This window comes from Lygodium microphyllum, chromosome 6 (genome assembly GCF_053477565.2).
Source record: "Lygodium microphyllum isolate KBCC chromosome 6, Lygodium_microphyllum_v1.1.10, whole genome shotgun sequence".
Classification (NCBI taxonomy): Eukaryota; Viridiplantae; Streptophyta; class Polypodiopsida; order Schizaeales; family Lygodiaceae; genus Lygodium; species Lygodium microphyllum.
The window spans coordinates 118,120,482-118,134,673 of NC_141140.1; the positions used below are offsets into that span (position 1 = coordinate 118,120,482).

The 14,192-nt window shown below is 36.7% G+C and overlaps 1 protein-coding gene across 1 annotated transcript; it reads right to left on the reverse strand.

The window, feature by feature from the left end:
* Positions 1-11,159: 11,159 nt before the first annotated feature.
* On the reverse strand, positions 11,160-11,777 carry LOC148035022 (uncharacterized). The gene has a single exon (XM_087680763.1). The coding sequence runs from the start codon at positions 11,775-11,777 to the stop codon at positions 11,160-11,162; it is 618 nt and encodes a 205-aa protein (XP_087536889.1).
* Between the last annotated feature and the right edge of the window lie 2,415 nt (positions 11,778-14,192).

Consider the following 14,192-nt stretch of genomic DNA (forward strand, 5'->3'; position numbering starts at 1 on the left):
GAGGTCTCTCCATGGGTGCTACTTGGAGCAGGAGGATGCTTGGGTACCAGGGCGCTCTGGCCGTAAATCCCTTGCCTCTGGGTCCTTTACAAGAGGCCGACGTGACTCAAGATTGGATCTCGAGGCCCGCATACTAGTCTACGGGCAGAAACTTGGAATAGCGATCCCTAAGGATTGCTAGAATTGCCTTCGGGCGGATTATGAAATTGCCTTTGGGTGGATTATGGATTAGCCTTCGGGCTGGATTATATGATGTATTCCAAAGATTGATAAATAAAGATCAAATGTTGAAAATGAACTTGTTTCACATTGTTTTTCTATGTCAGTGCGCCTAAGTTACGTGAAGGAACCAGTGATTAATTGGCTAATTAAGGAAGGTGCTTTTGCATGTCAAACTAAATGTGATAGGTAATTAGATAACTAAAGCAACCCTGAAGAAAGTGCGGTGGATGTGACTATGGGTCCGTCCTATGGAAGGGTGGTCCCGATTAGCCGGGAACTTTTCTCGAAGGAAATTGACAGCAAGGAACGATGACCTAGAATCTAAAGTACTAGAATCCCGATTTATGCTGTTTTAGGGGAACGAAATGGGACTATGCCATACGAGCGGAGAGGTCGAGCTTGCATCCCTCTCATTTCCCATTCTCCTTGAACCAAGTGCAGTATGAATCCGCTTCGACCCTGACGTTTCTGCGTCTTTTTAAGTAGTTCATCTGGGGTTCGACGCTAGTTACTTTCTAGGAACTTGACCATTAAGAAAACCCTGATTTAGGTCGGTCCTAAGTGGGAATGGCCAGAATGCTTCTGCTTCGTGGCAGACTCAGGAAGACCTAGATCACAAACCCCGTGACATTCCGTGGGAGTGCTGCGTGGCACTTCCTGGACTCTTTTCCCGATGGGCTGCTAAGACGTGTCCTACAAGTCAACAAGTGGACACGTTACATCCAAAGAAAGAGAAAAGTATTGACTAAGGTTGTGTGGCCAGAAATTCGAGTTTTGAAAGTAAAGAAACATAAAGATTATGTTATGTAGGGTGTGTTTGAAGTGTATATAGATAGAACTTGACTTTCATCATGTGAATGCATGTAGAGTAAGTACTAAGGAGAAAGTTATGCTTGCTAGGGTTTGGAAGAGTTTTTGTGTGATAAAACCACCAAACATGACAATTTATAAGAAAAGTGAGAGTGAATAAGAGTGATCGCTAGTTTGTGTATAATAGTCTTAATTCAAAAAAACTAAAGAGTGAACCTAAACTTAAGAGAGAAGAAGAAAAAATTCCAAATTATAGGTGAATGGATAGACTAATACCAAAGGTAGATGTAGAAGGGTACTACTATGAATACGTAGATGGGGAGAAGACACAGTGGCCTATTACTAAACATTTTTTCCAAGATGAGGGAGAGTGATATTGGAGGAGAGATGTATATTTTCATCATTATCAACATTCTTTTGAGGTTCTAAGGGTAGAACATAAGGAAGGAGTGTGTATGTAATAGATCATCCTACTAGTTCATTACACTTCTTTCCCCCTCCTCCTAAAGGTTATTGGTAAGAAAGAATCGCTATCTAGGAACTTTAAGAAATTTTTAAAAAATGCAAATAGAGGGCTTAGGTAAAGTGTCAATACTGTAAATGTAATATGATATAAGTAGTAGTGTATGATAAGTTTGGGGTGTTTTTTATAGTAGGAAGAGCTGGGGAGTGGTATGAGACTTTACAACTTGAAGTAAGGGATAGTTGGTTGTTCCTATGTGCTCAATTAGGAAATAAATTTTTCAAACAAAGGATGCCTAAAAAAAACTAGGAGTTAGGACTACTCACAAAAAAAAAGATAAAACATTGGATGTATTTTCAAAAAAGTTATTGAGCCAATGGAATAGCGTAGTGAAGTTAAAGATGTTTGATAATTTTGACCAGATCGTAATGTATGTAAGGGAAAAGTATAGAAAATTGAGATATCTAACACAAAAGAAAACAAGGAAAACATAGAAATTAGACAAGGAATAATCTCATGGGAAAGAGTGTAGGTAGTAGTTGGACCCCAAAATATGCCTCCAAATCCAATATCACAACAACATACCTTAGTTGAGCAAATGTTGCAAGTAATACAAGACGTGAGCTAGAGATTAGAAATTTTAAATTTGAATTAAATGCAAGGAAGGGGGTCAAGGTAACCTTATGCAATGCCATGTAGAGGACCCAAGAAAGGAAGAGGTAGGTTCAAGAATACTACATATTTTAATTGTGGAGAGAGAGTACATATCCCACCCAATTGTTCATTACGAGTTAGGGAAGTAGGAGACATTTATCATTTGCCACCTAGGCAACCTACGAGGAAAGGAGAAGAAAATGAGTAGTCATGAGTTTAACATATAGGCCACACACAAAATAATGAAAGGAGTGGACTACATATTTTAGAGATAGAGGAAATCAAGGTTTCAAATAACATGGGGTAGCAAACATATTAGCCAACAAGAGAGATAGAGCAAAAAGTAGGGATGATGTGACTACTTCTACAAAAAGGAAAAAGAATCAAGCTAAAGGAAAAACACCTATAAAAAAACAAAAAGATCCATGTCATAGTAGAAGAATAAGGAGGAAAACATTAGAATACTTTCATTTAAGCCAAGGACAAAAACAATATGACTTAAAATTAAACTTGCAAGTGAAAGGATCTAATCTAACATGGCCCCAATTTTTACAATTAGGTCCATCCTGAGGAGATAGTGTCCAAGTGAATGAGTGCTAGGGAAAAAAAGAGAGGAAGTAAATGTGGTGAGAGTGGGAGGAGATATAGATTACATACCCATAATAGATGCATGGATAAGTGGTCAAAAAATACCCAAGGTATATGTGGATGATGAAGCCCAAGTTTTTGTAATGACATAAAAGATTGTGGAAGAGGTTAATTTAGATATCAACACAGAGTCAATATTCAAAGTGGGAATGGCTAATAGTTCAAGGGTAAGATATTTGGACATGATAAAGGACTTACAAGTATTCTTAACCAAGTAGTTTCATTAGATGTGCATGTGATGCTTGTAAGGGTGGAAGCCTATCCGATAATTTTGAGAAGACCTTGGTTTTAATAGTTATGAGAGCCATCCAAGATTGATGGAGGAATTTTCTAGTGCTTTTATGAATAGACTAAGGAGTCCAAGAATAATATAAGATTTGAGTACAAGAGAAATAATAAAAGCATATTGTTACAAAAAAGAGAAGAAAATTTTGTAAGAAGTTGGGAGGACATGTTTTAGTGAGAGATTATTGATAATACCTTGTCACACTGGCATAGGTATAAAAGGTGTGAGACATGTAATTTTTGACATCTTTTACAATAATACAATTATTGTCTCTCATCTCACCTACTTGTTTTGAGATTCCATGACTTCTCTCTTTTCTTTCCTATCTTTCTAGTATTTCTCTCATTGTCACTTATTCTCTCTCCTTGACAATTTTGGTTCAATATTTTCTTAGTTCTCCTTCACAAACTAGTTACCTTCTAATTACTCAATCATAGGGTGTCAACTTGGAAAATGGATAGGTGTAGAGACTAAGAAGACCAAGGATAGCTTAGCCAAAGCTAATTTGAATACTTGAAAATAAAGTTCGAGGCATCTTGGACAAAATGGTAGGTCATGCATCGATAATAGGCCATTTTGGAGGTAAAATAGTTAAATAAAGGAAAAATAGAGTTTGTTTTTTATAAAAGTTTATTTACTTTTTAGGACATGCTTTCTCTTTCCTCTCTCTTTTGAGCTTTTCGTTGAAGCTTCCATGGTGATTGCCAAGAAACCCTGCTTCTTACTTCTTGGTGATCATTTCCTTCCTTTTGACCATGGGGAAATGATTCTAGACCTTCTAGGCATTAGGTAGAGTACCATAGTGCCAACAGTGTGACTGAAGGAAGACTCCAAGGGTAGACCCACAATTGGCAATGCGAAATGTACTGCCTATGTTGATCTTTGTAGTGGTCATCAACCATTGATCATTTGGTTCCATCTTCTTCAGGCTTCAAGCAAGTAGATAATATCCTTCTACAAGTGATCTTTAACGTTCTGCTTCATTCCTTTGATTAGGATCTCTAAAAACCCTAAAATCAACGGAGCAACCATAGCCATAGGTTTGAAAGCTCCAATTTCTTCAATATTTGGCCCTTTCCAACTTTTGAGGCTTTACTACTGCCAATATCAAGTAAGGTTGGCTTCAAGATCGAATACATTATAAAGATTTTAGCATACTGAGCTTCTTAGAGTGCATAATGGAATCATATTTTGGGGCTTTTAATTAAAGAGCTTGAGAAGTGTTCAAGTGGGCTTAGGGTACTGATTCTTCAAGGATTTCATCATCTTCAAGTATGTATGAGTTGAATTCAATGGATTATTGGAGGTATGAAGCATTATGATGGATTTTTGGCAATCCCTTCAATCATTGGACTAAAGCTTGATTCTAAGTGAATCAATCATCTTCTTTAAGATTAATAGAGGCATTCTCCTTGCTTAATCTTTGAAATCTCTCAATGTTTGCTTGTTCTAAGCTTTTCCACTTATTGATGGGAGATTCTTAATTAATTAAATTTCTAGATTGATCACTAGATAAAGAATTAGTGCTTTATTTCATTAATTAAAGTCTCTCAAATGAAATTTAGCATTCATTTCAGTCCTATTTTAATATGATTACCATTTACATTGTCTTGATACATAACTCTTATTTGATTGTGTGATTCTCTTATACCCAAGAAATAAATATTGTAAAGAGTAAGTACTTGCAATCAAGGAGTCATTGAATTGCATTGCTAAGAACCTCAGCCAATCTCCATTTTTCAATTCCAATTTTCATAAATCAAATCTTGCATATCATTGAAAATTGAAAGAATTTTTCAGTTATGCATCTCATCCATGTTTGTGTAATTATAATGCTCTTGCCATGATGTTTCCATTGAGAGAAAAGGTGGATGTCAAGGGTGATAGTGGGATAATAGAGAGGTGACTCTCCCCCACTATTAAAGATCCCAAAGGGGTGCAACCAACTGACTTGGGAAGAAAATTTCCCATCTCTCGATGACTCAGAGCTTGTGTAGGGAGCCTATCATGCTATTATATCCCTCACCATAGGTACTGTGAGTACTGGAGTCATTGAGGATCTAAAGGTTTCAACAGACTGAATAGCATTGATCTTGGCTTTATTGATAGGTATAGGGATTACTACATGGGATTTTAGCCTATTACATAATTTATTAGTAGGAAACCTGTATATTTAGGAGTAGCAAGGCATTTGGACATTGACTTGGGTTGATACTCAATCATCTACAGGTGGTGTTACATGTTATTCTAGATTGATAACAAGTTTTATATAGGATATTTCACTCAAATAGTGAATTGGGACCATTTTGGAAAAATTTTCTACTTGGTTACAAGTGTTGCAAAGTTATTTAGAGAATTTCTAGGGGCTATGCAAGGTATTTTAGGTTATATTTAGCCTCTATAGGTCATATAAAGGGTACCATAAGGTTGGGAGACCTTACTTTGGACCTAAGGAAGGTAGATAGACTAAAGTAGTGCTTTTACTACATTTCTCAAATATTTTATTTTGATTCTGAAATGGAGTAGTATAGCTCATCCTAAAGAGCTACTTTTTATCTTTGTTTTCCACCAAAAACTTCTTGATTTCCATAACCATTTTTGTGTTAGGGGGTCTACTAAGACTATACTATAACATTTAGCAAAAATGGCTAGAAACAAGGGAAAGAACAAGCCTAATGATGATATTCAACAACAAATTAAGGAAGCACTTGAGGCAATTCCTGAGGCACACCACAATGAAGAAGATTATCAGGAATATGGTGCATATAGTACTCTTAATGCCACTCATTATAACCATGAGACTAGGCATTCTATCAAACATATGGAATTAGTTTCCAAATTTTATCTAATGGTTGAACAGATGGTTCAATCCAATATACAAAACAAGAAAGTCATAGAGCAGGTGGAAAAATCTACAAAGGATTCCTTAGAAAAGTTTTCTTCTTCTACTAGAGGTTCTTTAGACAAATTTAGTGCTCAAATCTCAATGCTTATGGCAGCACAAATGGCAAACAAAGGAAGTAGAGATAAAAAATCCTTTCAACCATCAAGTAATAATTCTTAGCCGATAATATTGGAAAGAATAGGATACCACATAGCACTTATGAGATTGGGGAGACTTTCTGTAGGATTGACTCAAGGAAGTTACTATATGTACATCTACTACATCACATGCATTCAAGGCCTATTTATAAATATCCTTATCTGTGAATTTTTCTTTAATAAAATATAACCCTTTTCTATTCAATCTGTAAATAACCCTTATGTTGCATCCTTCTGTATGTAAAAAAATGTATAAAAATTGTATTTTAAAATTATCTTTTTTTGAACCCATGTGATGCACATATACTGAAGAGCACCCTCCCACGGCACCAAGAGTACCACGAACCGGCTAGGTAGAGGCTGCAAATATATTGCTGGCCATGAAAACCTACAAGAAAACTCTCCTTCTCACCAAGAATCCATGCTCTTCCTCACTTTCCATAAGATCTTGCAAAGGAGCACAAGTGAGAAAAGCAAGAACAAGAAGGCAAGTGTTGTGCCAAAATGGGAGAGGGAGAAATGAACCGTGAGAGGAGAAGATAAAGGAAGAGAGAGGGTGTAACCACCTCAACCTCCCACCTCCCCAAATCCCACGGCTGCAACCACCCTTTTCCTTTTCTTGAATTATAAAATTCAAATTTGCATACATGGACTAAGGTCTAAGGACCTTGCATTTTTAGCATGAGACAAAAGGATTTGACCTTCCCTTTTCCTAGCAATATTTTGTAGTGTGTCTCTTTTGGACTACACATTTACATTGCTTCATATTTGAAATTTTACAAGAGAGTACAAAAGCAAAGTGTCAATTTACAAAGGATGATTCCATGTTGAGCACATTTTTGTGCCTATGTTTGCACTGATTTCTTGGTTATCATATACATTCATGAATAACTTACCTGAGAGGACTAATGAGCCTATTTTGAGCATTCACAAGTCAAATCCTCCTCAAATAGCTAGAAATTAGTCACCTATTCCTCTAGGCAGATCTCAAGCCAACTATCATCGGAGTGCCTTTAATATTTGAGGATAAAAAGGTTATAAACTAACGGGGATGCATTATTGCTAGCAAGGTAGATACAAGGGATATGGAGGGTGCATAAACCTAGGTTAAAAGAGTGGTTGGATAAGGTGAAGAAACAAGTTAGAAAACTTGAGGCCTATTGCTTACAACCTATACCAAGGTAGGAAGAAAAGGTAGCAAATGAGGTAGCTCAAAAATATTTTCAACTAATGGTAGAGCCCTATCAACATATTGTATCATATGCTCCTTTTGAAAAATGGAAAATAAATTTTATTGGGCCTATGCCAAGTACAATTTTAGGAAAAATTTATATATTAATGGAAATTGATTATATGGCCAAATGGACAGAGTCTAAAGCTATAAGAAAAGCAACACTAGATGTGGTACTAAAGTTTATATATGAGCATATATGTTGTTTTTTTGGAGTGCCATTAGAAATTTTAACAGATCAAAGTAAGACCTTTAAATCTCAGGTAGAGGAATGATTATTACAAGGATTGTATATAAATCACAAACATTCAATGCCATATTATCCACAATGATTTAATAGGCTGCTAGAAAAATTTATGGTACATTTTCTAAAATACTAGGAAAGATAATACAAGATTATCCAAGGAGATGGGACCAACATCTGGATATTATTCTATGGGCATATAGAGCTATCAAGAAAGAGACAATAGGGTTTACACCCTATCACCTAGTAATAGGGTCAACGCAATAGTACCAGTGGAAGTTATGCTACCAAGTCTGCAATTCATCCAAAGACATAAGTTGAGTGAGATAGATCAAATGCAAAGAAGAATTTTAAGGTTATACAAGTTACAATTGGATGGGCAACAAGCGATTAAATATTATCAAGAAGAACATGACAAGAGGAAAAAAATGATAGATAAAAAGATAAAACAGAAGGGAACAGAAAGAGGGTATTTTGTGTGATGAGATATAATAGTAAGTTGGATTCAAGATTTCATACAAAATTGATCCCAAATTGAGAAGGGACTTTTAGAATAAACCAAAAATTTCCCGATGGGACTTATTCTTTTGAAAACATTGACATTACACTACATAGGTCAAGGGTAAATGGGTTTAGGCTTAAACCATATTTTGGAAGAATACAATAAAACAATATGGAAAGGGTTGTCAATGTACATAGGATCAAGGGCCCTAAACATAATTATAGAGTTATGTAAATAAACAAAAAGTTTGGTCCATAAATGTTTTCCAAAGCTAAAGTGTGGGGATAAAATATGAGTTTTTTTTCTTAATTGCAAGAATAGGCCTTGCGTGGAATGATTTTATGTATATGGTAGAAATGTGAGAGGTTGTCATTTGCATCATTTTCATAGAAATGCATTTTTAAATGTGAGAAGGAGCTAACATATTATAGGATCAGAGGAGGTTAAAAGGAGGAGAAGATTGAAGACAAATGGAGGGTAAGGTTTCTAGAATCAATCCTAATCCTCAATAGGAGAGACACATTGCACATCACTTCACTATGCATATGCACTACAATAGGGCATCTAATACCTCATCATATCAAATACTTCAATGCCAAGGGAATAAAAGGCACTACAATGCACCATCATAAAGGACTAGACAATATGAGGCCCATTGGAGTTATATCCAATAATCTTAATAGCACGTGCACTATGAAAGATACACCCTAAAATTACACTCACCTATTTGACATGCTCTTTGAGGAAAGAGTTCACTCGTTAGGAATTTATAGGTTGAGAGAGTAAGATGATTGGGAGATTTGAGGGATGTATAAGCCTCAATTGATTGTAAGAGGGGTTCATAAGTTGGAATCTATCACCATGAGTGCAAGCAAGAGGGAGGTGAGTGCTATTTCTCTATCCTTACAACACGTAGTGTTCTAAGTGTAATGAACAAAACCAGTCAATGGTCCCTCCATGATAGAATTGCTAACCCTCCATGATTTACTAGAACAACCAGTCAATGGTCCCTAACTTCCAACTATCCTAAGGGGTTGTGAGTTTTTTATTTTATTTTGTGTCTTTTTTTTTTCAAAAGTCAAAAGAGTATATGGATTGATTCTTAGGCCCAAAAGGTCCCACCCCAAAGAAATGCAAGGCATCGGACGCAAGGCACCCATCAAGGAAATCCCTATAGCCTACCAGGACCGTAGAGGCGATGGTCATCTTCTTTTGGGTGTTCTTTTCCTTTCGAGAACCTTGTAGTCTCAGGGCATTTTTTCTTCTTTTCGTAAATATATAGACTCTTTCGAACTTTGTTATTTGGATCGGAGTTTAAGTTTTTTTATTTATTTAAAGGAGAATGCATCATTTAATTGAACGATCAAACATTTTAGCTCAAGAACTTCACTCAAAGAATCGAATCTAGTGCATAATACTAGTCACATTGCTGGGGCAAATGATAAGCAAAGAGACTCACTAGCACAACATCTCTATTCCACACTACTCCTAGTCAAAATTTCATGGAGAGAACATTGTTACTCAGCTACCCCACATCGCTACAGAGCGATAAAGAAAGGGAACATACTCTAGTAGATCCCTAATTAGTCCACCATATATTATGAAATTCACTAAGTTATGCACAAACATCACTCCCCTTATTAAAACACTCTGAATACGAATACCCTGTGTTTTTAATTTTCCTAGTCCTAAATTAATTAGTTCAATATAACTCCATAAAACGCTGTGTTATAGAAGAAGAATATAAATAAAGAAAAAGTAACGAAACCACCTGGCATAACAATCAAACAAGGAAGCGCCAAAAGATAGCTGACATAAGGAGGTAGCAGTTTTCAAAGTGAAATACATATTCCAGCTGCACAAAATTCAACACTAACCACTAACCTGTTAATAAATTACATCTAAATAAATAAAACCTGGGCATTTCAGACCAAGCACTTAGCCAAACAACCGAAACATAAGCTTGAAGCACTGAAGGAATGTCCCCAACCGTGCATGCAACTAATTACCTAACTTCGTGAAGATTAACTAACCTAAAGTGTGCTAAGAATTAAAACCCCAAAAACATCAGAAAGTCTAATTTTTTCAAATGGGGATATTTTTAGTTTTTTTAAATTATAATATTTTTTATTTTTTTCAAAAGGAAAAAGAATATAAAAACACAAAAAAAAACTCTAAGAAAACAACAACCCTAAACCAAAATCCTCAAACTCCCTAAGATCCTCTAATGCAAACAGTAACCTTAATCCAAAATTAGAAACACTATCAAAATCAAACAAATCACCTAAACCATCATCTATACGATGCTCCTGAATGGCCTTTAATATAGGAACATAAGAGATCATGGAATCACTATCATGCGCATCACTAGAAGTCTCCAATATGTCATGGAGTGGAACTGAGGCATCATCATCATAGTAAGGCATAAGGGCCACTGGTAAAGCATCTAACGAATGCCCCTCGGTCACATCCATATACCAACAAATATAATCCCAACATGGACATGGAACACTAGTTTGCAGATCATGGTAAGATGGAGTAAGATGGTAGACAATAGATCGATATCGAGCAAATTCCTGCTACTTTCTACCCACCTAGGACTGACTAGCGCCACGCTCAGGAGAAAGGACACTAGTAAAATCATGACGCTGGTAAGTGTAACCTATCATATCCTATATGGTAGTGGTACCATAGCGTCGAAAATATGTGCAATACTGCCAACACAATAACTGAGCACGAATAAATAGATGCCTATGAGAAGACCTACAACCAAATGGCGGATGATACTGCAAGAAAAAGACAACTACAAAAGATGTACTACAACAGGCCTCCCCTCGCGGAGCATATAAGAACTTGTCATGCGTCTAAAATCCTGGAATACTATAAGGGCCTGCATGAGCAGGGTCAGGACTATCATCATCAAGACGAGGACAGAGAGCATCCATCCATAAAATCTCCATACCTGTAGGCCAAAATTGTTTCCCCCACCCAAACAAACAAAAAAAAAAAGCAATAAAGCAATTTAAGAAACCATCTACCCATACTCAAACGAGTCATCTAAGTCAGAAAAGGTTTCAAACGAAGACCATTAACACGAAAAGGTGCATGAACTGCCTTTACATCATGAATATCCACTGAACCATTATCATACACTTCTCTGACTTGAAAGGGACCTAACCATCGTATACGAAGTTTCCCTAGAAATTTATAATAATGACTATCATACAATAGAACTAAATCATTTTGCTCAAAATCCTTAAGCTTTAAACGTCTATCATGCCAGGCTTTCCTTTGTTTGTAACGAGCTTCAATACGTTGTAAAGCAAACATACGATCCTCATCCAATTTAACTAACTTGTGTAGACGGTTACTAAGAGTTTCCCGCTCATTAAGACGATTAGACAATGCCATGCATAAAGTGGGAACCTCCAATTCGATAGAAAATATAGCTTCAGTCCCGTAAACCAAACTAAAAGGTGTGTTATTAGTTGTGACTTTATAAGCAGTCCGATATGCCCAGAGTGCTTTTGGTAAGCGCTCATCCCAATCTCTTCTATTCTCAGCAACTATTTTGGTTAAAATTGTCATCACAGCATGATTGGTAACCTCTACAGCACCATTAGCACGTGGATAATACGGGGTAAACTTACAATGCTTAATCTTATAAAGATCCATCAATTCTGAAATTAAATTATTCAAAAAATGAGATCCACTATCACTAACTAATTCTAGTGGGCAGCCAAAATGAGTAATAATGTTCTCATAAAGAAAAAGAGAAGCATCCTTGCCTCGATCAGTTTTGAGTGCTTTTGCCTCCACCCATTTGGTAACATAGTCTGTACACACCAAAATATAACGATAAGAACGATATCGTGTAGGTTGATCAATGGGACCAACAAAATCTATACCCCATTTTTCAAAAGGTGCCAAGGCCAATACAAGAGTCAATGGCATAATAGAGCGCTTAATCGGTCACCCAGTACTTTGACATTTATCACACTTGTGACAATGTTCATATGCATCTTTGTTTAAGGTAGGCCACCAATAACCAACAAATAAGACTTTTCGTGCCGTCAGATCTCCTGCAAAATGACCCCCACAGGGTTCATCATGTAATGCAGTTAAAAATCATGGTGCCTCATCTTCACGAACACACCTTCGATATATCTCCTTACGAGGAAAATATTTATATAAATAACCTGACATTAAAACATAGGTGTGTGACTGCAACAGAATATGACGGTGTTCATGCTTAGGTGCAGTCGGTGGATACTTAGTCGTACTAAGAAAATTAGCAATATCTACATACCAAGGTAATATAGTAGAGATGTCAAATAATTGAGCATTAGCCAAGTCATCATCTACACCTTTCTCTGTATCATTTGTAATTAATCGAGACATATGGTCTGCAAGAACATGGGATCAGCCTGCACGAGTAATAACTTCAAAATCAAATTCTTGAAAAAGCAACATCCATTGAGTAACTCGACCACTAAGTTTGGGTTTATTCAATAAGTATTTAGTGCCTCATGATCCACATAAAAAATAAACTTATTGCCCAACAAATAATGCCTAAACTTGGTAATAGCAAACACCATCGATAAACACTCTTTCTCAGTTGTGGTATAGTTTTTCTTTGCGTCACTTGAATTACAACTAGTATAATAAATTGGATGATCAATGTTCTTATCATCTGCTTGGCATAGAACCACTTCCACTGTATCTGTAGAAGCATCGACATGAATATGAAACTCTTTAGACCAATCTGGTGAAACCAAAATTGGTCCTTCCACCAACCGAAGTTTTAATTTTTCAAATGCAGCTTGGCATACTGAATCCCAATCATAAGGCTGATTTTTCTTAAGTAAAGCAGTCAAGGGAGAAGCCACCAAGAGTATAGTTGATGTCCTGCCACTCTATCTAATAATTGATCAGAGAAAGGTAAAGGAAAATGATCCTTACGAGTATGCTTATTCAATGCACGATAATCCACACAGATAGGAATGGATGACTCATATTAGAGTGCATCCTTGTATATCATAGTCAAAGTCTCTAGTGCAGAGAGGTATTCCATTTCCTTAACATTTGATTTCACAAGCAGATACTTATCCCAATCCGATACTTTAAGATTAGAATATGTTTCTAGATTATATGTAACAATGGCTAGGCAATAGTCCTCTCTAATGTTAAAAAGGGCCTAGATGTCAAATAGGAGAATATATTGCATTTGGCCAATAGGGAAGGAGGGGAGGAGAGGTATGGGAAGCTCACCAACATCCTCCTCAACCTCTTGTTTAACAATAGAATCCACTATCTTTGTGTTCTCCCTTCTCAAAGCTTCAACATCGAGTTAAGGACTTTGCTCCCTCTCACTGGCCTCATCTACTAGCTATGAAATCTCTTGCACTCACTCTATTTCTCCAATTCATAGGGATATTGTGTATTTTCTAAGTCTTGGATAGGCTCTTTCCCTTCATCCCCTACCAACACATGCAGAATGTATACAAACTCATGAAAGTACTCGATGAGATGACACTTGGATAGGCTCTTTCCCTTCATCCCCTACAAACACATGCACAATGTATACAAACTCATGAAAGTACTCGATGAGACGACACTTGTAATTGTGTGCAAGGCAATGTACATCTGCCTTCTTCATGCCCTTAGAAACCCTTAGCATTGCCCTATAGAATATTTTCCTTTAGGGCTTATCAGCAAAGACATCATTCATATGAACATACTATAGGAACCTCCCCAACAAACGTCCACTCCAAAACAGTGGCCTCATATTTCTCAAGGTAGACTCGTGAGGCCTTGATCCATTTCTCCATAGAGGCAGCAATAGAAAATACTTGGGATACTTGTGGTAGCATATGCTCTTGTCCCACTCAACCAAGGACATCCACAAGCATCTCCTCAGGTTTATCTCCACTCCTCCTAGACTCTTATGCTAGAGTTTTAGGAGTGCCTTCAATACTAGCAAGCTCTTGTGCTGGAGCTCTAGGACTGGCTTCATTCCTCGCAAGCTCAAGAGTCCCCCCTCCATATGCTACACATGTGTAGTAGCATCCATATTTATAAACATAAATA

Coding starts and splice junctions, on each gene's coding strand:
- LOC148035022 (XM_087680763.1), bottom strand. CDS start 11,777: ATGGATCTTTATAAGATTAAGCATTGTAAGTTTACCCCGTATTATCCA.